The sequence below is a fragment of the Sorex araneus genome, chromosome 1 (genome assembly GCF_027595985.1).
Source record: "Sorex araneus isolate mSorAra2 chromosome 1, mSorAra2.pri, whole genome shotgun sequence".
Classification (NCBI taxonomy): domain Eukaryota; kingdom Metazoa; phylum Chordata; class Mammalia; order Eulipotyphla; family Soricidae; genus Sorex; species Sorex araneus.
In genome coordinates, this window is record NC_073302.1 from 315,601,572 (window position 1) to 315,626,610 (window position 25,039).

The 25,039-nt window shown below is 36.9% G+C and overlaps 2 protein-coding genes across 2 annotated transcripts in view; one reads left to right on the forward strand and one right to left on the reverse strand.

Annotated features, from left to right (window-relative positions):
* The window catches only part of LOC101556170 (probable ATP-dependent RNA helicase DDX60), a 78,050-nt gene extending 60,269 nt beyond the window's left edge, over window positions 1-17,781 (forward strand). The window contains exons 30-35 of the mRNA XM_055128051.1: window positions 6,970-7,110; window positions 10,214-10,351; window positions 12,430-12,572; window positions 15,154-15,305; window positions 17,512-17,574; window positions 17,667-17,781. Coding sequence (XP_054984026.1) covers window positions 6,970-7,110; window positions 10,214-10,351; window positions 12,430-12,572; window positions 15,154-15,305; window positions 17,512-17,574; window positions 17,667-17,781 — 752 coding nt within the window. The remainder of the gene's footprint in view (window positions 1-6,969; window positions 7,111-10,213; window positions 10,352-12,429; window positions 12,573-15,153; window positions 15,306-17,511; window positions 17,575-17,666) is intronic.
* Window positions 17,782-21,048: 3,267 nt separating this feature from the next.
* The window catches only part of ANXA10 (annexin A10), a 52,194-nt gene continuing 48,203 nt past the window's right edge, over window positions 21,049-25,039 (reverse strand). The window contains exon 11 of the mRNA XM_004610415.3: window positions 21,049-21,117. Coding sequence (XP_004610472.3) covers window positions 21,049-21,117 — 69 coding nt within the window. The remainder of the gene's footprint in view (window positions 21,118-25,039) is intronic.

The following is a 25,039-nucleotide window of genomic DNA, read 5'->3' on the forward strand; positions in this document are numbered from 1 at the left end:
TAATCATGTACCCAAACACATGTATGCATAAACAAGCATACATACATGTAAACAAACATCACATCTCTATTAGTTTATAGCCATATACCCTCCAGGGCTACTTTTACGTTGGATGGGTGCCATTTCTCACTGGAATTTCCCTTGCTTTACATTGAACACTTATCATTTCATAGAACTGAAGATGTTTATGAATTCTTATAATGAGTCTAATCTTATTTTTGTTAAATAATGTAGTGACCACTAGATATAATTTAAATATTTAAAGTAAAACCATTAGAATAACAAACATTATTCTTATAAATATATAAGATATTTTAGTGTTTGTATCAGCTGAAACAAATTGTAATAATGTCCTATTTTAGTTTTTGTCAACTAAAAAAACCAATAACTATATAAAATTAACTATTTATATCTTTTATATCTTTTATATCTTCAACTGATGTGAAAATAGGCATCTTTCTGAACACTCACTTTTTTGTTTTTACTATCTCCAACATAGTGAGACATCAAGGTAATAGTGTAAAGTTCAATAAAAGCTAATATGATAACATTATATGGCACATAATAATGTCAACATAAGAGTTTCCTTTTAAATATAGTTCTTTTTGTTTTCCAGAAGTTTAACATAATATTAGGTAAATAAATAAAATGATATGATCCAAATTTAAAAGAAGACACCAGGGAACCAGAATATATTCATTAACAAGCCACTGTTCTTTGTATTTTTGTTGAATTAGAAGTTTTTTGTTAAATAATATAAGAATTGTTAAATGCAAGAGAGATAGTATAGTGACAAGGAAACTTGTCTGGCACATAATCGACCTGAGTTCTATACTAGGCACTGCCAATGATCCCTAGAGCTGTGCCAGGAGTAAAGCCTGTGGCCCAACTCTACAAAGTAAAGAATAATAAAAATTGTATGTAAATACATTAGAACTTCTTAGTTTAAAATCTATAGATCAAGCCATAAAGTGATTTGTTCATATGACAAAGGATCATTGAAAGTCCACAGTTCTAATTTTTATTTATTTCCAAAATACTGTGTATAAATATTACCATATTAAAGTAACAAGTGAAAACAATTTGCCATTATGCTGCCAATGCAATATAAATATATGAATTGCCTTCTTTTTACTAGAAAAGTGAAAACTCTACTCAACACTACATTTTTCTAGGGGAGTGAAATTACTGATTACTGCACTTTGTCCCCAATTTTTCACATGAGTATGCCATTTCTGCAATTGCTTATTTATAATAATTATTGACTATTAAATGAAAATCAGGAATCAGACATAAGTTTTCTATCAAGTAGATCTAGTCACTCTAGCACTATAAGAATGTGGGAACTTAGAAGGTGGAGATCAATATTTGAGGAAAATAAAATATCTTTAGCTGGCTTGCCATCTGGAACAGTGAGAGTTCTTTTTGTTTATAAGATTCTTTTATTTATTTTTTATTTTTGGGTCACACCTGGAGATTCACAGGGGTTATTCCTGGCTTTGCACTCAGGAATTACTCCTGGTGGTGCTCAGGGGACCATATGATATGCTAGGAGTCAAACCCGGGTCAGCCATGTGCAAGGCAAATGCCCTACCCGCTATGCTATCACTCTAGCCCCTATAAGATTCTTTCATTTGATCATGGCTACAAGGATCCAGCAATTTGTGCTGATCACAGATCTTTTAGTGTGCAAAGGAGAAAGAGGCCATGGGTTAACATATGTTCTCTCATTGCAGATATAAAATTTGAAAAGTAACTCTTTTAGAAACATCCTTTTTTTTTACTCTCAAAAAACAATTTTACAAGAGGTTATAAGTCTTTTCCTCAAAGTTTATATGGGGATAAGAAGTCGAAAGATGAAGAAGGAACTTGTGCTTGAAGCACAAGGGAGGGAGCACAGACTGAAGTTTATCTCCATCTAGTCCTTCCAAAAGAAGCATCGGAGATTTTATTATTTTATCTCACTTTTATTATTTTTTAAATTTTAATCACCTTGCTTTACAGCTTTACAATGCTGTCAGTGATAAGGTTTCATGCTCACATCAATTCAACATCACACCCCTCACTAATGTGCCCCATTCTCTCCACCACTGTCCTCCATTTGTCCCCTCACAACTCTTCCTCCTCCACCATAAGCACAGTTTCACATTCCCCACCTCCACCTAATCTTCATTCTGTAGACCAGTTCTTAGGTTCTTTTGCTTTACATCATTTGTTACTCTTACTGTGTGTCTTTATTTGCCACACATGAGAGTGATCATTCTGTGTCTGTCTCTCTCTGACTGACTTAACACAGCATAGTGCCTTCTGATTTCATACATATACTGGCAAATTGCATGATTTAATCACTTCTAATAGTTGAGTAGTATTCCATATTGTGTTTATATATATATCCATATATATATATGTATATCACTGTATCATTGTCATCCCGCTGTTGGTCAATTGACTCCAGTGGGCACCAGTAACGTCTCTATTACAATTAGCCCTGAGATTTTAGCAGCCTCTCCTTACTCATCTTTCCCAACGATTGGAGGCTCTTTCAGGGTCAGGGGAATGAGCCCTATCGTTACAGTTTTTGGCATATCAAATACGCCACGGGTAGCTTGCCCGGCTCTGCTGTGTGGGTGGGATACTCTCAGTAGCTTGCTGGGTACTCCAAGAGGTATGTATATATCTGTTACTGTATTTGGGATATGAATACACGACAGGGAGCTTGCCGGGCTCTCCTGAGTGGCAATAGACTCTCTGTAGCTTGTAAAGTTCTCCAAGAGGGAGAACTAGGCTGTTAGATGTCAATGGCCAACATATAGAGTCTATAAAACCAAGCTCCTGGAAGAGAGCAATGCAGAGTCTCTGGCCCCTGCACCTGGCTCTCCTCACAAAGGCCTTTTGGAGGGGACGGGTTGCATTTCCCTCCCTGCCCTGAGCAGAGCCTTGACAGTTGAAGACCTTGGGACCCAGCCACAGCCATGCTTAACGTCACACTCCAAATGTTCTGATAAGCCTTATGCATGAAGGAACCGGCAGAGGAATCCAGGTGTGCAGGTCCCGTGGCTGAGATCTTCAAGGCTGCTCGAATTGGGACAGGGACTCTTTCACCCAGATGCCCCATTCCCCGTTTTCCAGTAGCTAGGCAGAAACTGTCCACACCCAGAAACTGTCCCCAGCGTCTATACAGGGACTATAAAACCAATCTACTGGAACCTTGGTTTTATATATACATATAAATATACAATATATATGAGTGCATATATATTGTATATATATGTATATATATACAATATACACGACAGGGAGCTTGCCGTGCATATATATTGTATATATATGTATATATATACAATATACAATATATATGCACTCATATATATTGTATATATATGTATATATATACAGAATATCAGACTGCAGATGCCTTTTCTGAATCACTTTATCACTGTATCACTGTCATCCCATTGATCATCAATTTGCTCGAGTGGACTCAGTAACGTCTCCATTCATCCTAACCCTGAGATTTTAGCAGTCTCTTTTTACTTGTTCTTCCCAATGGTGTCACATTAGAGGCTCTTCAGGCTCAGGGGAATGAGACCCATCATTGTTACTATATTTGGCATATGAATACACCATGGGGAGCTAGCCAGGCTCTCCCCCATGTGGGCAGTAAACTCTTGGTAGCTTGCCAGGTTCTCCAAGAGGAAGAACTAGATCACATTGTGACCACATGCTCTTGGGAGCTTGGTTTTATAGTCTCTGGATGTTGGCCATTGATGGGATTACACAGCATGGGTTGGGGGGGGTAACTTCTGGGTGTGACTGCCTAGCTACTGGAAAATGGGAGATCTGGGTGGAAGAGGCCCAGTTCTGATCCGAGCAGCCTTGGAGATCTCAGGCCCCAGTCCTGCACACCTGGATTCCTCTGACGGTTCCTTCATGAGTGAGGCTCGTCAAACGTGTAGAGAGTGGCCTTGAGCATGGCTGTGGCTGGGTTCCAGAGGTCTTCAACTTCCGGGGCTCTGCTCAGGGTGGGAAAGGAAACTCAACCCACCCTCCTGAGGGACTCGAATAGTGCAATAAAATACCTTTGAGAGTCCAGTGACAGATCCACAGATATATGGTTCTCTAACCTTTGGCAAAGGAGTGAAGAGCATGAAGTAGAGCAAGAAAAGCCCCTTCAACAAATGGTGTTGGGAAAACTGGTCAGTCATGCATTAAAAAAATGAGTTCAGACCCCTATTTTATATCATGCACAAAAGTCAACCAAATGTGAATGAAAGATCCTGATATTAAACCTAAACCCATAAATTATTTTGAGAAAAAATAGGCAGAACCCTTCATGGTAGTGAACCTAGAGGTATCTTCAATGATTATATGCCATTGGTCAAGCAAATGAAATCAAGATAAATAAATGTGATTATATCAAACTCAGGCATCTTTACATAGAAAAAAAAAGAAGAAGAGCAAGGAAGAGCAGAATAAAAAAGGCAGCCACAGATTGTGTGAGAAAATATTTACTCACCACCCATCTTATAAGGAATTAATAGCCGAGATACATGAAGCACAGTGAAAACTTAAAATATTGGAGCTGAAGAGATAATTCAGCAGGTATAGTGTTGCCTTGCATGCAATTTACCTGAGTTCAATCCACAGCATCCCATTTTGTCCTCTGAGCACTGTCAAAGTAATTCCTGAGCATTAACAAAAACTTCCTCAAGAAGATTCACAGATATGTGAAGATACAGGCATACAATCAGAGAATTTCACATTCATATTAAGTTTTGAAAGCAAAAGATTCTGGTCTTAAGAGAGATACTTGGGGGCCAGATCCATGAGCCAGATCCACGGGGCCAGATCCACGGGGCCAGATCCATGGGGGAGATCGAGGAGAGCGGGAGAGAAGCGGAGGGAGAGAAATAAACGGATCGAGCAACCAGTTTGGCCTTCTTCCTTCTTCCTTCCGTCGCCTGCCCTCGACTGACAGCACACACAGCGGTTCTGGGGCAACGGACGCGGGTGGTGAGACAGAGCCGCCTAGAGAGCCCGCGAGTGCACTCGCCCCTCTGCGTTCTTTAGTTATTTACAGCTGGCGTCCCTGGAGCGGGCACAAACTACCAACTAAAGGGAGAACCCTATACAGCAGCTGAGAGGCATTTTCAGGAAGACGCACAGACTCAAGAAACTATTAACTGTCCCATTTGGATTAAAATTGACAAAGACCCTTTGGACCCTGCTGCAGAGCAAGCATCATGGAAGAGCCCAAGGAAGCGCCCTTGGACTCCAAGCAGCCCACTGAACTAACTCTGGCACGGGATCGGAGAACCCACGGCGGGCTGAGACAATGGAAACCGGGCATCCCCCAATTCTTTTAACCTCTCTCTCTCTCAACTCCTTCCTCCCGAGCACAGCGCAGGGTCCGCGGCTTTCTGAGTGCAAAATGGAGACGCCGAGCCTCTCTCTAGGTTTCTCCATCTTATGAGCACCATAAAAGGGTAAAAGTTTGTAGTGATGTTATTTCTGGTTGTACTTTCCCTGGACTTTATACGGAAACCCAAAACCTACCTCGGCCGCGCGACCTAATGTCATCTTAGCATCAGCAATATGTAATGGTTCCTTTTTAATGGATTGGACTTTTGTGGGAGATCCTTACAAGAATAGTAAGTCTTTTGCTGAAATATTGAAGGCAACCAAAGTGGTAGCCATCTCTCTAGACTGAACTAAGCTATATCCCCATGCCGGCTGAGAAGAAATTTTCTTCTTTCTCGGGAAGAAACGCGGCGTGGCGTCAACCATAGTGTGATGTCCATTAAGCAAACAGACCTGGTGGCGTGGGAATAGGATATAAGGGTAAAAATTATGTACATGGAACAGTGGGACGCTGGTGGAATCTCGAGCCGGAGCCGATACCAGCACAAGACCTTTGGTTCCAGAAACTGCTTGCAGACACTCTACTAGACTATCAACTAAGCCAGAGCCCCACGCCGGCTGATGACGGGAAATAACTATCCTTTTCGCTTTTTTTTTCCCTTTGTCAGGCAGCGTGGCGATTACTAAACAGGCGTGAACTCGGTGGCGCGGGGCAATGGGGAAAAAGAAAAGTTATGTAACAAACAGCGGGACTTAATATCTCTATATTCTTTGCAATGGAGAACTATCAAATGCCTCCTTGGCAATAGGACTGTCTTTTTCTTTTTTGGGGGAAACCCCAACAACGGTAGTGAGTTGTGTGTTGAAACATGGAATGTAATCGAGATAAAGCGAAGTGAAACTTATCACTTACAAGGGTGGGGACTGGGGAGGTGGGAGGGGGCGGCAGGTATACTGGGGGGGTTGGTGATGGAAGATGGGCACTGGTGAAGGGAAGGGTGTTTGAGTATTGTATAACTGACATAATCCTGAGAACTATGTAACCCTCCACATGGTGATTCAATAAAAAAAAAATTAAAAAAAAGAGATACTTATTATGTTTGTAATTCTGTATAGTTTAATTATTTTTCTAAATGTATATTAACAAATGGTTGATGTAGCTTTGGATTAAAATTAATTTGAAATTAATCATCCCTTCCTCAACACAAAGAGAGAAATTTAAATATTATAAGAAAGCCTCTTCCCCTGACCAGAATTTTAATCGGGGAGTAAAACTAAGTGGAATGGAAGAAGGAAGTGGTGATTTGGAGCCAATGATGAAATACCAGAGCAGTTCTATAATTAAAAGATAGATGAATTTAAAAATAATTCTTTGAGCTAGGACTAGATATAAGGGTATGATAATTTGTGTAGCTAGATCTTTCAACTTGTATTATTATAAATAAATATTGCCATTTATTGAACAGTTAACAAACACCTGAGAAATTATATTTTAAAATGCCTTGCCCTGAAATTTTATTTAGATATTAAGTAATGACTCAATATATGTTTAAATGGTTAATTCTATTATCAGAAATTTTTAAAGATTAAATTCTTTATTTTAAATAGGTCGTAAGACTTTCTCTGAAGATGTGATGGAGATGCTGGTGGTTGTGCTAGCACATCTTTTTGGAAGAAGATACTTTCCTCCATGTGTGAAAAAGTTTAAAAAGATGTTTTCTCATTCTATAGTAAGTAAACTGTTCATAGATTTGTAATTTAATAATATTTTCCCATTAACAATAGTTTCATGTAAACATCAGAGTACTTATTTGTCAGGCATCAGTCATGTATTGAACAGTTTAATGATGCCTTAGAGTATATGAAAAGACTGAGGTGTTATTTTTACAATTTGATTTAGAAAAATATTCATTTCCATTTCTTCCCACATTGAACTGCTATTCCTGCTGTACTTTGTAATGTCCAACATCTATCTTATTTAGGACCAGAAAAATAACACAGGAGTTAAGGCCCTTGCCTTACATGCAACAGAACCAATTCACCCCAGGCCCCACTTACGGTCTCCTGAGCAGCACCAGGAATGACCCCTCTCACAGAACCAGAAGTGGCCCCTGAGTGCTGTCCCTCTTTTCACATCCCCCCTAAAAAAACTTAGATGCACTTCTCTGTCACTGCAGCAAAATTTACAATATTTATGAGGTGAAAAAAGACAGGTGGCCTATAGAAAATTTTATACCATCATGGGTATGATCATGGGTATGATGTAAAATGAGTTGGAGAAACACTAGTATATTGACAACCTCACATGTGGGATCATAAAATGTAGTGGTGCAAAAATAGCCATAATGACACTGATCTTTGAAACAAGAAGAAATGAATGTTCAACTTAGTGGCCATTTGAAAATACTGTTCTGGTACTTCTAAACATTCCAAATGGCAAGAGAAATAAATGTGACTTTTATAAAGGTAACCAGTAGTGAGCATCACTGTCACTGTCATCCCATTGCTCATCAATTTGCTCAAGTGGGCACCAGTAAAGTCTCCATTGTGAGACTTGTTTACTGTTTTTGGCATATTGAATATGCCATGGGTAGCTTGCCAGGCTCTGCCTGCGGCAAGGTACACTCCGTATCTTGCGGGGCTGGAGCGATAGCACAGCAGGAAGGGCGTTTGCCTCGGACGCGGCTGATCTGGGATCAATTCCTCCACCCCTATCAGAGAGTTCGGCAAGCTACCGAGAGTACTTCTCCGGCACGGCAGAGCCTGGCAAGCTACTGTGGCATATTCGATATGCCAAAAACAGTAACAATAAGTCTCACAATGGAGATGTTACTTGGTGCCCGCTCTAGCAAATGGATGAGCAACGGGATGACACAGTGATGTATGTGCCTATTCTGAATTAGTGAGCATAAGATAGAATACTTTAAAGTCATATCCTGAGCTAATTTCTAGTTCTCCACTGACAGCTAGATGACCATATGCTTATTCATTAATTTATTGAAGTCTCCCTCTTATTTATAAATTGGGAAGTGTAACAGTACTTACTTTAATTCCGTCATTTTTTTTTTTGGTTTTGTTTTGTTGGAGCAAGTAATATGAAATGAATTTGATATATGCTGGAAGCTGGGAGGGAACCTGGAGACATTGATGGAGTATGAAAGGGGATATTGGTGGTAGAAACATTGGTATTGGAATATTGTATGCCTAAAGCAACTCTAATATGAAGATTTATAAATTATAATATATTAATAAAAATTTAAAAATAAAGCTTTCTACATTGGTACAGTATGCAAAGGACTTAGAATATTGCTTGGCACATAGAAATTTTTCAGTCAATGTAACTTTTAAATTTTAAAGTTTTGTTATATAGTGGCTGAAGCAGTAGTATAGAGTGGGTAAGGTGCTTGCCTTGCACGGGGCATACCTGGGCACCTCAATCCCTGTAAGCAGTAACCCCTTTATTCAGAGTCAGGAGTAAATTCTGAGAACAGTCAGGGATTACCCAAGAAAAAAAAAAGAAAAAATGTTATTTGTAAATAAAATGACTGTCTACCAAAATATTAAAAATCACATAAAATGTTGATAGTTAATATCCATTTAGTAATTCTTCAAATGCAAATTTATCTAAAAATACATAACTTCCTCATGTTAATGTTATAAAGAAAATAAAATAAAAAATAATCTTACCAATAGTATAAAATAAAAGTTAAAAAATATAGTTTAACTGTTTATTGGACAGAGATTAAAATCAACATTTTTATTGATAAAAATCTGAAGATGTTCAAAATATTTTAATGTACTATTTTTATTTATTAGAATTCAAACTAATGATGTTAAGATGCAAAAATAGAAAGTATATAAAATGTTAACTTATTAAAAACCTAGGGGAAATTGCATTCTGAGGTACTGGGACTTGCAATTTCGACTTTTTTTACCAGGTTATGCATTTTAAACTTTGACATGTCAAAATCACTTGTAATTGAACATCGGATGACATCTGAAAATCCAAGAATAAGGAAATAATTATAGATATTTCAGCCCATCTATATGTGGCAGTAATATTACTAGCACTCATCTTTTTTAGATATATTTTTATCTATTCATTATTTTATTTATTTATGAGATTTGAGGCCACACCTGTGTGTTCTCAGGGCTTATTCCTTGCTCATGCTCAGTGATGACTCCTGGAAGTGCTCAAGGTCAATATATGGTACCTTAAATCATACCCTGGCTGGCCTAATCTATTGTGCTAACTATCCAGCTCTCAGATAATAGCTTATGACATAGAAATACAGATAACATGTTAATTATAATCATTAGAACATATAACCATCGATTCAAATACACCAACATAAATTATAGCATAAAAGACTTACAGGAAATACTGTATTAAATCTTTGCAACATCTACTAATGGGTAGTAAGGTTAGTTTAGTTTGTACTTCAATTTATTGTGACTAATAAAATTTATGGATGGACTGGAGCGATAGCACAGCGGGTAGGGCATTTGCCTTTCACACGGATGACCCGGGTTTGATTCCTCTGCCCCTCTCATAGAGCTTGGCAAGCTACCAAGAGTATCTCGCCCACACAGCAGAGCTTGGCAAGCTACTTGTGGCGTGTTCTATATGCCAAAAACATTAACAACAAGTCTCACAATGGAGACGTTACTGGTGCCTGCTCGAGCAAATCAATGAACAATGGGAGAACAATAAAATTTATACTTTGAAATATATTTCCACTAAGACACTAAAAAATTTAACCCTGTGTTACTCAGACATTTACAATCTGTCTTTGTTTTATATTACAGCATTTATATATATATATACATATATTTTAATAGGTAATTCTACATGCTCTTCCTAAGGATTTTGCTGCAGTAGTGGAGGAATATAATACCAGAATTAAAAATCATTTTGTTTCCTTCCTCACAACAATTTCTAAATTGGCTGACATGAGAAAAGAATATCAATTGCCTCTTTCAAGAATTGGTAAGATTGTGAATATTCATGAACATAATATGAAGTCAAAACTGTAAATACTTAAGATTAAGCTATAGAATATAGGTGACAAAACTATTATGAAAAGAATATGCAAAAACAAAAAGAATCTTTCATGTGAAAATTATTAATTGATGATAAATTTTTTGCCAAAATACTTATTTTGAATTAGGTACACTATCATTGATTTGATTTAAGCTAAGTACTAAATATATTTTCATGTTTTATAATGTTCTTTTGGGCTAACAGATCATTTTGTGATTTAAATTTATCTTTGTCTCGTTTCCTTTCCTAGTGATGCTATGTGCCTTTTGGTAGATATGTCTATTAGCACTCTTAACTACTTAAAAATCTCAAATTTGAGTAGATTTGGAAATGAAAAACAGGATTTGGGCACATAAAGCTTATCAATATGTTTTAACAAGTTCATAAGAATTATGGGATATCACAAGAAGTTAGAGTTTTGCTCATATCTCTGAAGAAAAAACAGAACAAGCGAAAAAGAAAATATAAAATGTAAGGAAAATTTATTGATGCCATATGAAGTGAAGATACTGGAAGTAGAGAATACACTCTGTATCTCAAGATAGCAAGATGTAGAGCAGAAAAGCTAAGAGGAAAATGAGGTGGTGAAATTCCGTTTTTCTTTAAATAGAAAAAATAATGGAGTAAAAGGGAATGCTTTAATTTTTTTCTGTATCAAGGCAGACTATTATTTTTGAATATAAAAGTCTTATAAAGGATAAAATGATAGGTAAACTTTTAAGAGGGTTACATAAATAGAACAGTAAAAAATAATAGGCAATATTTCCCCCAAGTTTTAAAACTTGTATAGCCTATATTAATGATTTTAAGTATATTCTCTACTGGAATTTAGCACATTAAAATATTGTACAGCCATACTTATTACATAAACCAGTTAATGTAGGATGATTATTTTATTTTGTAAGTTCGAGAGTTACTTTTTTTTCATAAATCCAATCATGCATTTAAGTTTAAGTGTTGCAGACCAGGTAATTAGTTCTTATATTTGTCTCTGAGACTTTGAATGAATTGAAAAATTTTGATGGAAACAATATGAATAGAGCAAAAGTAGAGGGCACTGTAGAGGGCACTGTTTCCATGTTCATTCAAAAGCAGACTATCATATTTTCCTGACTCCCAAATGATGTGGCAGTTCCTTTTCTTGTATTCTATTCTATAAGTCAGTGTTTCTCTTAGAGCCTCTCCCTTGGGATTCCAGGATATTCCAAGGGAGCCACAAGTGAAAATTGTGTAAATGGTGGGGTACAGAAAATTATGGGGCAACCAATATGATAGGGAAGCATAGAAAGGTTAACAAAGGGTTCCAAGGAGGCCACAGTTGGTAAAAAGTTGAGAAATACTGATTTAATAAGAAAATATTGAGTCAGAGAATAAAGAATAAATGAAAGGCAGACATAGAGACAGAACTGGAAGTGAAGAGAGAGAAACAAGAAGATGAAGCACAAATACAGCAGACAGAGAAAGCAATGTGCAGAGATAAAAAAGAAATGTAGGGAAATCAAAACTGATGCAATCAAAGAAAGCGGCAGGGAGAGGCAGATACATAGAATGATACCAAGTAAAAGAGACCATGACGTTGAGGCAGGGAAATGAGCAGTGTCCTCCCGTTCAGTCTCCTAGTGAGTTAAGAAGGAATTTCATCCTTTCTGCTGGAATGTGAACAATAGAATGAAGAAAGTGGGCAATGGTGTCAATTTAAAGTCATATAAAAATTATGCATTTATTGGTATGCAATAGAGCATGCTTCTCACTTTGTAAATGGTGAATATCTACTTTCTCAGAGGATAGACTTGGAGCACAAATTTTCTCCAATAGACTGGAAATAACAGAACACCCAGTACATCTTAGAATAAGTTTCTCTTACAAAACTTATTTCTCAGTGATGATCTAGCAATTCTTAAATTTTCACATTTGATATTTCCCTTCTTGAAAAAACCTTTAGTGGTATATAGAGTAATAACGATATACATATATTTTGGGTTTATTAAGTTTTCAATCCATTCACTTTTCAATTCACTTATTAGAATTTTCAGGTAAAGAATGTGAAGACTCGGAACTGGTCTCTTATTTGATGCCTGGAACTGAAAGCAGAACTGCTATTTCCCCATTTGCTTGCCTGTCTGATATAACGGATCAAGATTTATATGATATTGATGTGATAAGTGATGTATGTAAATTTTGTTGTGAAACTGTCTTTTATCCTATTTATTCATCCAAGAGCAATAATATTTCATTATTATTATACTAAGTTTCCTGTAAAACAAACCAATTCACTCTTATTTCAGAATATTAGTATTTTTCCCTGAATCAAAAACAAAAGTTTATTATTTAAGTAGTTCTGAAATAAAAAAAATTGAATTGTTTAAGGAAAAGAATGTTGATTTTTTTAAAATTAATCATCATGTGGGAATTATTATATGAATCATATTATAATGTGCAGAGTTTTAATTGCTGTTTTGCTCTCCATGTGCTTCTTTCACCAGCAAAATTCTCCTTTTGTTAATCTAAAATTTCTACCCTGTATAGTGGGACAGTTAGGAGCATAAGCAAGTAACTAGAAGCAGAAACCCTGAGTAACCAGTTCTAGGAGCTGGGCAAAGATGAATAGGTCACAAATCTTTATGTTATGACCAGAACAGAAGAGCCAAACCTGGTACCTGGACAGGAAAGGAATGGAGCCACAGAAACAATTAGTAGATGTCTTTACGAAACTTAAAACTGATTGAGTTAGCCACATAGATTTCTAGCAACTCACTCTAAGCCCCATGTTGCACCCTCTAACTTCGATGTATTGTTTCAGTGCAACCAATCAGGAAACTCCATTCTTCTACCCTTTTTCACTCTGTTTCATAATTTCTCGGTGCTGCCAGAAATTTTCCTATATAAAGCAGCCATGGGCTGGAGCGATAGCACAGGGGGTAGGGTGTCTGCCTTGCATGGGCTGACCCAGGTTTCATTCCTCCTCCACTCTCAGAGAGCAGAGCCTGGCAAGCTATTCGTGGCGTATTAGATATGCCAAAAACAGTAATAAGTTGAGCAAATTGATGAGCAAAGGGATGACAGTAATACAGTGATACAGTGAAAGCAGTCATGTGCCCCTGTCCTGATGCAACTTGTGCTGGCTGCCTAGTTGTTGTCTGTCAGCATTAACAAATCTTGCTTATTCACCTTAAAAGCTCATTGTGCCTGAATAAAGCAAATTTTGGTACAATAGAACTATGAGTCCATGTTACATACATAAAGTATGAATTAAAATCCAGCAATATCAATACCATCTACCAGAAGTGAAGAATCTTGAGCATCATCTCAGAACTTTTGATTTCAGAATATATGGCTAACCCGGATTCGATTCCTCTGTCCCTCTCGGAGAGTTCCGCAAGCTACTGAGAGTATCCCGCCCACACGGGAGAGCCTGGCAGACTACCCATGGCGGTGTATTTCTTATGCCAAAAACAGTAGCAAGTCTCAAAGGAGGCGTTACTGGTGCAGGCTTGAACAAATAGATGAACAATGGGAAGATAGTGCAGTGCAATTAACATTAAAAAACCCCTGAGGGCAGTTTGTTTGTTTATCTTTTTTATGTGTGTGGTTCCTAAACCTAAAAGTGGTGTATGGTAGGTTCAACTGTATAAATTGCACTTTTAGTGATGAACTTAATGTAGTATATACAGACATTGATTTATGATACATACCTAAAATGTCTATAATTTAAAAATGCAATGTTACTTCCATAAAAGTAAAACAATAACAAGAAGCTCAGTAAATACACAAAAAATGCTTCAATTTCTAAAACTCATTTGTGGATCTCTTTGCTTACTGCTGCACGATAGACTGTAATGAGCCTGACTCTGAGAGCTTATCCATAGCATGCTGATAAGAAATAACTTCTAATAATTGTGTTTCTATTGTTGCCCAAATCAGATCATTATATTCTCAAGGGGAACTTGAGAAGATAATGTCTATGAAAATAGGAATTAGCATGCAGTATTGTCAAATTTGTAGCATAAAGCAATATAAGTTTGTAAACTTAAGAAGTCGCTTTCAGCCTGTGATATGACTCAGCAGAAAAGTGCTTATCTTGCATTTTATTTAAAAAGTAACAAGAACAAGTATACTTTTCTAGAAACCTGGGGCAAAATTCACAGTAGTGGAATGCATGTATTTAGAAATGCATGTGAGAGTCCTAGGTTCAATTCTGGCACTATGTGAGAAGTCTCCCAAGATGTATATTTCCCAAGAAAACAATTCTTTTTTGGAGGGAAGTGGCAGTTTTCCACCCAGCAGATTGAATCAGGGTTGGCCATAGTGTAAAGCAAGTACTTTACTTCCCCGGACTTTCAAAACAATTTTTTCAGGAAAAAATTAATTTTAAAAATATTTGTGGTATAGTTCTATAATAAAAAGGACTATATTGGGGCTGGAGAGACAGTAATACTGTGGTGGACGGTGAGCACTGGAACATAGTATATGTGAGATCTTATCATGAATATAATTGTCAATCAAAGTGCTTAAAGTATAAAAAGTATACATTTTTTAAATTTAAACAATCATAGTGTTAATCTTTTACTGATTTTATTTAGTCATATTTACTCTTTGGAGAACATTAAAACTTTTTTTATATGTGAGAACACTTTAATACTGTTATTATTAGTTGGCTAAATGTAATATAATATAATAATTAAATTTTCTGATATATTAAGTTATCTCAAGAAAATGTTAACAATATAAAAATCTCTGCATATCTGCAGGCTATGTTACGAACAGTTAATATGAGTATCAGAAATGTTCCATTCCTCTTTTTGGATAAATGTGATAGCACTGGAAGGAAGCATCCATTAAATGCTTATATTTTGGACTTCTACAAGCAAGGATCTCTGTCAGCACTGACTTTGGATAATTGGTATGAGCTTTTACGTTTTAATGTTTATATGGGCATGTGTGTAATGATAGTTTGCTCTGCTATAACAATTTATGAGAACAAATAAAACAAGTTTATTTTATTTTATTTTTTTGTATTTTTTATTTTATACTTTTTAATTGAGGCACCATGAGAACAGTTACAGGGCTTTCAGGATCAAGTCTCAGTCATACAATGATCAAACACCCATCCCTTCACCAGTGCACATGATTTGCCACCAAGAACACCAGAGACCCTCTCTCCCTCTCCCCCTCTGCCTGTGTGCCAGATGATTTTCAATTAACTCACTCATTGCTATGATAACATTCAATTTTTGACTGAAAGCTCACTATCATTATTTGGAGTTTTCCTACGAATAGTCAGACCTGTCAGAATGGCATCATTAGATCATATGTTTTCTATTGTTGATAACAATGACTATATGATGTTGCACGGTCATGAAATTGGCCGCCCAGTTTAGGGATTCTGGTATTAAGTCCAGAGGTATTTCTGCCAGCAGCTGCTACATTCTGAGATTGGTTTGTGTGCCTCTGGAATCATGGCTGTTCAGGAGCAGGGAAGCTGTTTGTGGGAGGCCACTGGGGTCTCATTTGGGCAGGAAACAGGGCTGGTTCTGCCTTCCCAACCCCCATCGCAAGATTCCCCATGCGTCCCATCATTGCAAGCTCCTACCTCTCTGTCCAATTAGCACTAAATGGTGGTGGGCGCCATGCTGCCAGAGAGGGGAAAAGGATGAGGACAAAAACCCTTTCCCTCCCAGGTTTGCACGGGACCATAGTTTAGTTCAAAGTTCACAAGTGTAGCTCCCAGAAGCCTCTGGGTTTCTGTGCCCCTAATGTAATGGCGGCTCAGGGGTGGCAGAACCGTGCCTGAGCGATTTCTTTGGATAACGGGGAAGGTCATGCGGACACATAAGCCACTGCACAGTTTGGAGAGATATCCCAGTCCCACAAACTGGAGCTGTGTTAATAGAAGCTCAGTATTGCCGGGACACCCTGTGTTTCTATTACACTGTTTCAGCAATACCCATTCTTCTTTTCCTTTAGTAAGTGCTAGTTAGTTAAAACAAAGACAGCTGTCTCACCTCAATCCTTCAGGCAGTTCCCAGACCTGTAGAAATAGACAAATGTATACTTCGTTAGGAAGACCAGCTTTGCTCCCCTCAAAACCAAGAACCAGTGTGGCACACTATTTTCAAAACTGCTACTAAACTGTTCTAGTGGGGAAAGTGCAAATAAAAATGTCATAAAGCTTTCCCACCCTTTCTGAATTTTTGATTCAAAATTAAGTCTATTTTTTGGAGTTTGACAGACGTTATTGTATAGTTTTTGCTTGATTTGGATTCATGCCTTTATGGAAGAATGTGGTCTTAAAACTGCCATTTTCAGCGACATTACTCATACAGTGAAATGTTGCACTTCCGTAATAATCATCTGTTACTGTGTAAAAGCACTGAATGAGTTGTTTAATGGCGAGGGGTGGGGAGTGTCTCGCAAGCAGTAAGCAGAGGGTCTGCAGTTACTTCCAGCGATACTTGAACAACCTGTGGGATGGTTCAAGGATGGTTCAATGTGAGGCCAGAGGATGTGGTGCTTCGTAGACTCCATCCAGGGTGCTGGGAATGACCTGACCCCACCCCTGGATGCTCAGATGAAAGTCTTCTCTTAAGACGAATGATGAGCCACTTTGCTAGTTCAGTCAGTTAAGGGTGAAACTGACAATTGGAAAATATTAGATGTTTCAAAGGGCATGAACGTTACTTGCAGTCTTTCTATATCTGGCTTTATTTAATACCTGGAAAGACCAGTAATTCTATGTTGATTTTCTATTACCTTTCTGTATATTAAGAGCATGGACTGGAGTGATAGCACAGCAGGTAGGGCATTTGCCTTGCTCGTGGCCAACCCAGGTTCGATTCCTCCACCCCTCTTGGGGAGCTTGGAAAGGTACCAAGAGTATCTCTCCCACAAGGCAGAGACTGGAAAGCTACCCGTAGCATATTCAGTATGCCAAAAACAGTAACAAGTCTCACAATGAAGATGTTACTGGTGCCCACTCGAGCAAATCAATGAACAACGGGATGACAGGGTTACAGTGATATTAGGAGCACACCAAAACAAGTTCATCATTTAAAATGTTACATTTTATTCTTATTTTAAATGTTATTTTGTCTTTTTTTAAAAAATAGGTTAAATATGGGAGATGCTTTTAATTTAATCAGAGACTTCACACTTGTTCTTCAGTCCATCAGGTACAGTAAATATTTTCTGCATTTGAAGATCATGTAAAGATCATTAAGAATGAATGAAAATGACATTAACATAAGCATTTATTCTTTTGTAGTATTTCACTAAGTGAATTATGTGATGATGAAGATGACAATGTTATACTGGCATTTAAACAACTAAGTGAAGCATTCAATAAAAAACATTGGAGAGGAAGATATAGACCGTGTTAAACTAAACTTTATGCTTTAGAAAACATACATAGTCAAGAAATCCATCCACATTTCTGAAGTTCAGTAAATGGCTGAATGCAAAGAACACTTTCTTACATGATGGATAAAACTTGAAGACAACCCTTTGTTCATTTATGACAATGTACACTGCAACCTCTGTGTATCCTTCCTTATCCGAAATTAGTTGTACTGATTTCCCCTGATAACAAGTCTGAGCAAAATACACCCTAATTTAACCGGATGAAAGTTTAAACAGTTTTCTCCCTTCTCCATAAATTCCTGACTTGCCTGATGTTCCATAAAAAACCTTGGAGGAATTTCCAGACTAGGTGTCCATCATACCACACATTCCCCATAACCCCAAATTTGATTCTCTCTATACTCATTTACTTATCTCTATATTTGAGGGTATTGTGTGCGTATTGTGTCTGTTTAACATTGAGACCCTATAAATCTCCCAGGTACTATATTCTGAGTACATATTTTTTTTTAAGTTTGTCAGTGCTAATCCGTGGGGACTGGGCTGCAGATTGTTGAAAATTGTTCATGTGGAATAAAGTGCTTCTTTCATTTCATGTAAACTTAATGCATGTGTTTCCTCATTATTTTTTTTCTTGCCTCACTTCATTGGATATTGCTTCCTGTGATCTTGGTTTTTGTGTTAATCCCACTTTGTGTTGGGAGCACTCTTTGGTGGAATACTTTAACTAGATCTCAACTTTTATTGTTAGCTGAATTAGAGCATCAGTGTGAATTCTCCCCCAATTCTGACTTCAGTGAATATTTGTCATTTGTTGCACCTAATTTACTGAATCCTGAGACTCACAAAACAGCAGGCACACAACAACTTCCAAAAGACTACAAAATAAGGACAAGTTATGAACATGTAGGTACAGATGTAATTTCTACTGTGATTTTTTGCAGCCTTGGAATATATTCCCAGAAGTGGTATTGTGGGGTCATATGGAAGTTCAATTTCTAATTTTTGAAGGACTGTCCATACTGTTTTCCAAAAAGGCTGGAGCAGTAGGCATTCCCACTAATAGTGAAAGTGCGTATCTTTTCCCCACATCCACGCCAGCACAGGTTGCTTTTGTTCTCTTGAATGTGTGCCAGTCTCTGTGCTGTGAGATGATATCTCATTGTTGTTTTGATTTGCATCTCCGTGATGGCTAGCGATGTGGAGCATTTTTTCATGTGCTTTTTTGGCCATTTGTATTTCTTTTTTGAGGAAGTTTCTGTTCATTTCTTCTCCCCATTTTTTTTATAGGATTGGAAGGGTTTTTTTTTTTTTTCTTAAATCTAGTAGTGTCTTGTATATCCTGGATATTAATCCCTTAGCAGATGGGTATTGGGTAAATATTCTTTCCCCTTATGTGGGCTCTCTCTGTGTTTTGGTCACTGTTTCTTTTGAAGTGCAGAAGCTTCTTAGTTTGATGTAGTCCCATTTGTTTGTGCTTGCTTCACTTGCTTGGTTAGTGGTGTTTCATTCTTAAAGATGCTTTTAGCTTCAATGTCATGGAGGGTTCTGCTTACATTTTCCTCTATGTACCTATGGATTCATATCTGATATTGAGATATTTAATCCACTTTGATCTGACTTTTGTGCCTGGCATTAGACAGAGGTCACAGTTCATTTTTTTTGCAGGTAGCTATCCAATTTTCCCAGCACCACTTGCTGAAGAGGCTTTCCCTGTTTCACTTCACTTTTCTTGCTACTTTGTCAAAGATTAAGTGGTCACATATTTTGTAGTCTGTGACAGAAAATTCAACTCTGTTCCATTGGTCTTCAGTTTTGTTTCTAGCCCAATACTATGCTGTTTTAATTACTACTGCTTTGTAGTAGAGTTTGAATTGGGGAAGGTAATGCCACCCACCTTCTTTTTCCCAAGGATTTCTTTAGCTATTTGTGGGGGTTTATTGTTCATTGCAACACTGTTCACAATAGCCAAAATCTGGAAACAACCCAAATGCCCGAGAACAGATGATTCATTAAAGAAACTTTGGTCAATATCTACACAATGGAATACTATGCAGCTGTTAGAAGAGATAAAGTCATGAAATTTGCTTATAAGTGGATATACATGGAGAGTATCATGTTATGTGAAATGAGTCAGAAAGAGTGGGACAGTTATAGAAGGACAGCACTCATTTGTGGAGTATAAAATAACATAACACAGGACCGACACCCAAGGACAGTAGATAGAAGGGTCAGGAAGATTGCTCCATAGTTGAAAGCCTGACACAGAGCAGGCAAGGAGAGTACAGCTGGAATAGAGAAGGGATTACTAAGAAAATGATGGTTGGAGGAATCAGTCTGGATGGGAGATGTGTGCTGAAAGTAGATAAAGGAACAAATTGATAACCTATCAGTATCGGCATTGCAAACCATAATTCCCTAAAATAGAGACAGAGTATGGGGAATAGTCTCTGACATGGAAGCAGTGGGAGGGTGGGAAAGGTAGGGGTATACTGGGGATATTGGTAGTGGGGAATGTGCACTGGTGGAGGGATGGGTGTTTGATTGTTGTGTGATTGTAACTCAGACATGAAAGCTTGTAACTATATCTCACAGTGAATCAATAAAATAAAAAAATGAGGACAAATTAATGAGAAATATCTTTTCTTACTTTACTCCATCAAGTGTTGATTAGGTCCTACCACAAATTAACTAAAGGAAAAATGCATTTATTAGAGCAGTTGTCAAATACATACACAGAGGCAATAGACATGAACATTTCTACATGCATGTGCACACACATCTATACACACTTTATTTTACATCAAAGTCTTTTACACCTCAAATTCTGTTAAGCTTATATCTGCTGCTATATTTTTCTATTTCATATATTCATTTTGGGCACAGACATAAATGTTCAATTTAGATTTATTGAATTTGTGCAAGAGTCTTTGTAATTCTTCTAAGGAAAATGGGCACAATTTGTACTGTCCTTGGTGTCCTAAGATTTACTACAGATGTCTGTCGTTGTTGGTAATGAATAGTTCATATCAAAACTAAATCTAGTCCAATGAAATACTTTTTTATTATCTTACTATACACAATGTAATGAATTGCTGCTGATTTTAATAATAAGTACAAATCTGGTCTCAACTACTTTATCAATATTTCTTTAGCATAGATTAATTTTAAAGATAGAAGAAAAATGATTTTATAGGCTTGTCATAATAAGAATTCAAATTTATCACAAAATCTATATTTTGACAGATCTATAAAGAGGACTGTACAGTCCTTGGTATTCTCTTGATTTAGTAGTCTTCAACATCACCAGCACAGATGGCAAGCAGAGCTTTCTCATAATGTCCTGAAGCATAATTCTGGAAAGAAATAATACCAGTTATTTGTAATAAAATGGCATTTTGTTTCTAAACACATGCACACACATACAAAAACACATACACAAACACACACAGAGAAACAAAATACTTCTGAACTATAGTATTAATACCCATGGGTAGTCTATCTTCCCAAATTATTTATTTTTGCCATCTAAGGATTTAATATATCCTGAGAACTATCCCCAGTGATAGCTGTTGAAAAATAACATAACTGTTGTATTTTATAGGATGGAGCTTATATGAATGTACTGAACCATATGGATGTTTTAATATCCTGTTTTATGGGGAGTGGGGCACACCCAGCGGTGCTCAAGCCTACTCTTGACTTGACCCTCGGGGATCACTCTGGTGGACTTGGGGGATCATATGGGGTCTGGAGAACAAACTAAGTTTGGGTACATTCAAGGCAAGTGCCCTGCTCACTGTACCATCCCTCCTTTTATGGATATGTTTATAGAAAAAAGCTGTTTCAGTATAATTAAATCTTCTCAACTTCAGGCAGAGTGGCCTGACATTATTGTTATAAATCAGTGTAGAGTTTACAAGGCAAACTTACATTCTGCCTTACCATTTGAAATTTCTTATACTCTCTAATGTAGTAGCTGAACGTCAAGGAATATATAGTAAGAAAATAATGTATCAGTTATTTATAAGCACAAATATTATGCTTAAAAAGAACCAAAATATGTTGTAAAATAGTAAAATATAAAAAAATTAAAACGTTATTTTGTGGAGTAGTTTATGATCTTTATAATATATACAAGCTACCATAATTCAATTCAATTATTTTTTAAGTAATAAAACATACACATGTTTATTTATTTAAAAATGGAAGACCCTACAGAAATGTTATAATTGGAGAATTGTGCCAGTCTTTCTTTTTGTGTTTTTTTTAAAGAATCTTAAATCATAATAAATGGAATTATGAAGAGCTCTTTGTTAAAAATCAGTATCTTAGCAATGACCTCTTATTCAAAATTCAATAATTGTTATTTACTGCTTTAAATGCAAATTGTAAAATTACATTAGTTACATGGCAATAGACTTTAAGTTGGCTATAGCTAATTGCAGTAAATTTATTAGAATTTATTCATTTGTAAAATGAGTTGTGATACACATTATTTAATGAAAAGTACCTAATATCAGACAACTTTAAGTGTTCAACATATATAAGGAGAACTTATCAAAAAGAGGGGAATAATATTTCTCTTAACTGTTCCATCAATACTTTTTAATTCAGGAATTACTTGACTACCCGAGCCTAAAAGTTGTTCCTGGTTTTGTGATCTCTGTCACAAAGGGATTGAGTTGTAAAGTTTTTCAAATCACTCTTAATAAAATATTCTTTGTATTTTTATTTTATATAAAAATTTCAGTTGAAAACAATGTGAACAAGGTTTTAGTAGTTAGATATAAGAAAAACTGGCAAGTTAAGTTTCTTTCTTTCTTTCTTTCTTTCTTTCTTTCTTTCTTTCTTTCTTTCTTTCTTTCTTTCTTTCTTTCTTTCTTTCTTTCTTTCTTTCTTTCTTTCTTTCTTTCTTTCTTTCTTTCTTTCTTCCCCTTCCTTCCTTCCTTCCTTCCTTCCTTCCTTCCTTCCTTCCTTCCTTCCTTCCTTCCTTCCTTCCTTCCTTCCTTCCTTCCTTTCTTTCTTTCTTTCTTTCTTTCTTTCTTTCTTTCTTTCTTTCTTTTTTTACTTTTTGGGTAACACCTGGAGATGCATAGGGGATACTCCAGGCTCTTCACTCAGGAATTACACCTGGTGGTGCTCAGGGGACCATATGGGATACTGGGTCACATGCAAGGCAAAAGTCTGACCTGCTGGACAATTGCTACAGCCCCTTTAAGATACTTTCTAACTCTTGTTCTTGGTTTAATATTCTTCTATTGCCTTTCTGAAATTTAAAATAAATTGTTATTTTTTGATGTTTAGCTGACATTATTACAATAGTGTCAACTTTTATAGTCTTTAGGTACAAAGTTACCATATTTCACACTACCAAAGTTCCTAAAGAGCCCCCTTCCCCAATCCTAACCTGCTAACCTCCCCCTCTGCCGCAACCACCCTCACTGTCCTCACAACACTGTTCCTATGCTTCTTTCTCCCCTGCTGCCACCTTCATTCACTACTTGGCAGTCTCAGTGCTGCAAAGATCTAGGGTTTCTCCTCATTCAACATTGTCTATTCTCTTGTTTTGTTCACAGTCCAGGGAGATCTTACTGTATTTGTCTTTCTGACTTGTTTTACTTAACATGGTATTTTTCAGAGCCATCCACGTTTTAGTAAATTTCACAATTTTATCTTTTCTCATTGCTACATACTATTCCATCGTGCATATAAAACACTACTTCTTGGCCCCTTGCAGGGGAAGGGTTTCTGTCCCTCGGTCTTTTCCCCCTGCGACAGCATGGCGACTGCCACCATTCAGAACCAATTGGAGGAAAGGTAGAAGTTTGCAGTGATGGAATGGGATGCATGGGGAATCTTGCAATGGGGGAGGTAGAACTGGCCCTGCCTCCTGCCCAAATGGGACCCTGAGCCCATGAACAGCTCCTCCACTCCTGAACAGCCATGATCCCAGCGCCACAGAAACCAGTCTTGGAATGCAGCAGCTGCTGGCAGAAATATCTCTGGACTTAATACGAGAATTCCAAATCTTGGCAGAAGCTTTCACGACCATGCAACATCATATGCTCTTCATTACCAACAATAGAAAACATACAATCTAATGATGCCATTCCGACAGGTCTGACTGTTGGTGGGAAAACACCAAATAATGATAGTGAGTTTCCTGTTGAAAATTGAATGTAATAAAAGTAAGGAAAGAGTAAAGTGAAAGGGGGAGTGGGAGGGAGGGTATGCTGAGGTTACTGGTGGTGGAACATGTGCACTGGTGAAGGGATGGGTGTTTGAGCGTAGTATGACTGAGACTCGATCCTAAAAGCCCTGTAACTGTTCTCACAGTAACTCAATTGAAAAAATAAATTTAAAAAAATAATAAAAAAAACACTACTCTTTATTCATTTATCTGTTTTGGGGTTGTATCCATATCTTGAGTTTTGTGCAGTGAAAACAGGTGTGCAATTGTATTTTCAAATTAATAGTTTGTGTTTCTGGGATAGATGTCTAGGCATGGAATCAGAGGGTTCTGTTTCTTATTCTAGTTTTTTAAGAAGTCTCACATTGTTTCTTCCAGAGCTGAAACAGATGATATTTTCACCAATAGTAAATGAGGGTTTCGTTTTCACCACAATACTATCAACATCAGTTGTTTCTAGTACTCTCATTTTAATTACACGTAAACATTGACTTGTGTCAGATATCCCATTATTGTTTGGATTTACATTTCCTTACCAAAAAGTGATGACAAAGACATTTTCAGATTCCTAATGGCCGCTTCTATATCCTCATCAGGGATGTGTCTGCCATTTTTTTCTGCTCATTTTTGATGGGATTATTGATTTCCCCTTCTCTCAACTGTTCAGCTTTGTGAGTGCTCTGTACCTTAGATAGTAGTCCCTTATCTGATATATGATGTGTAATTATCTTCTCCTATTCACAACGGTGTTTGTTAATTTTTGTTTGTATGATTTGCCATGGAAAAACTCTTTAGATTAATGCAGTCTGGGTTGTATATTTTTGTTTTTGTTTTCTTTACTAGTGGAATAAAATTATTATAGATACCTCTAGGAACTGTACCCTAAAGAGTTCTGTTTATGTTTACTCAATGCAGTTTATGATTCTGTCCTAATCTCTAGGTTTTTAATCTATTTTGAATTAACTTGTTTGTATGGTATAAAAAATGGAACCAGTTTAATTCTTAAAAAACCTGACTACCCAGTTTCCCCAATGCCACCTTTAATTTTATTTTATTATTCATTTTTTAATTTTATTGAATCATCG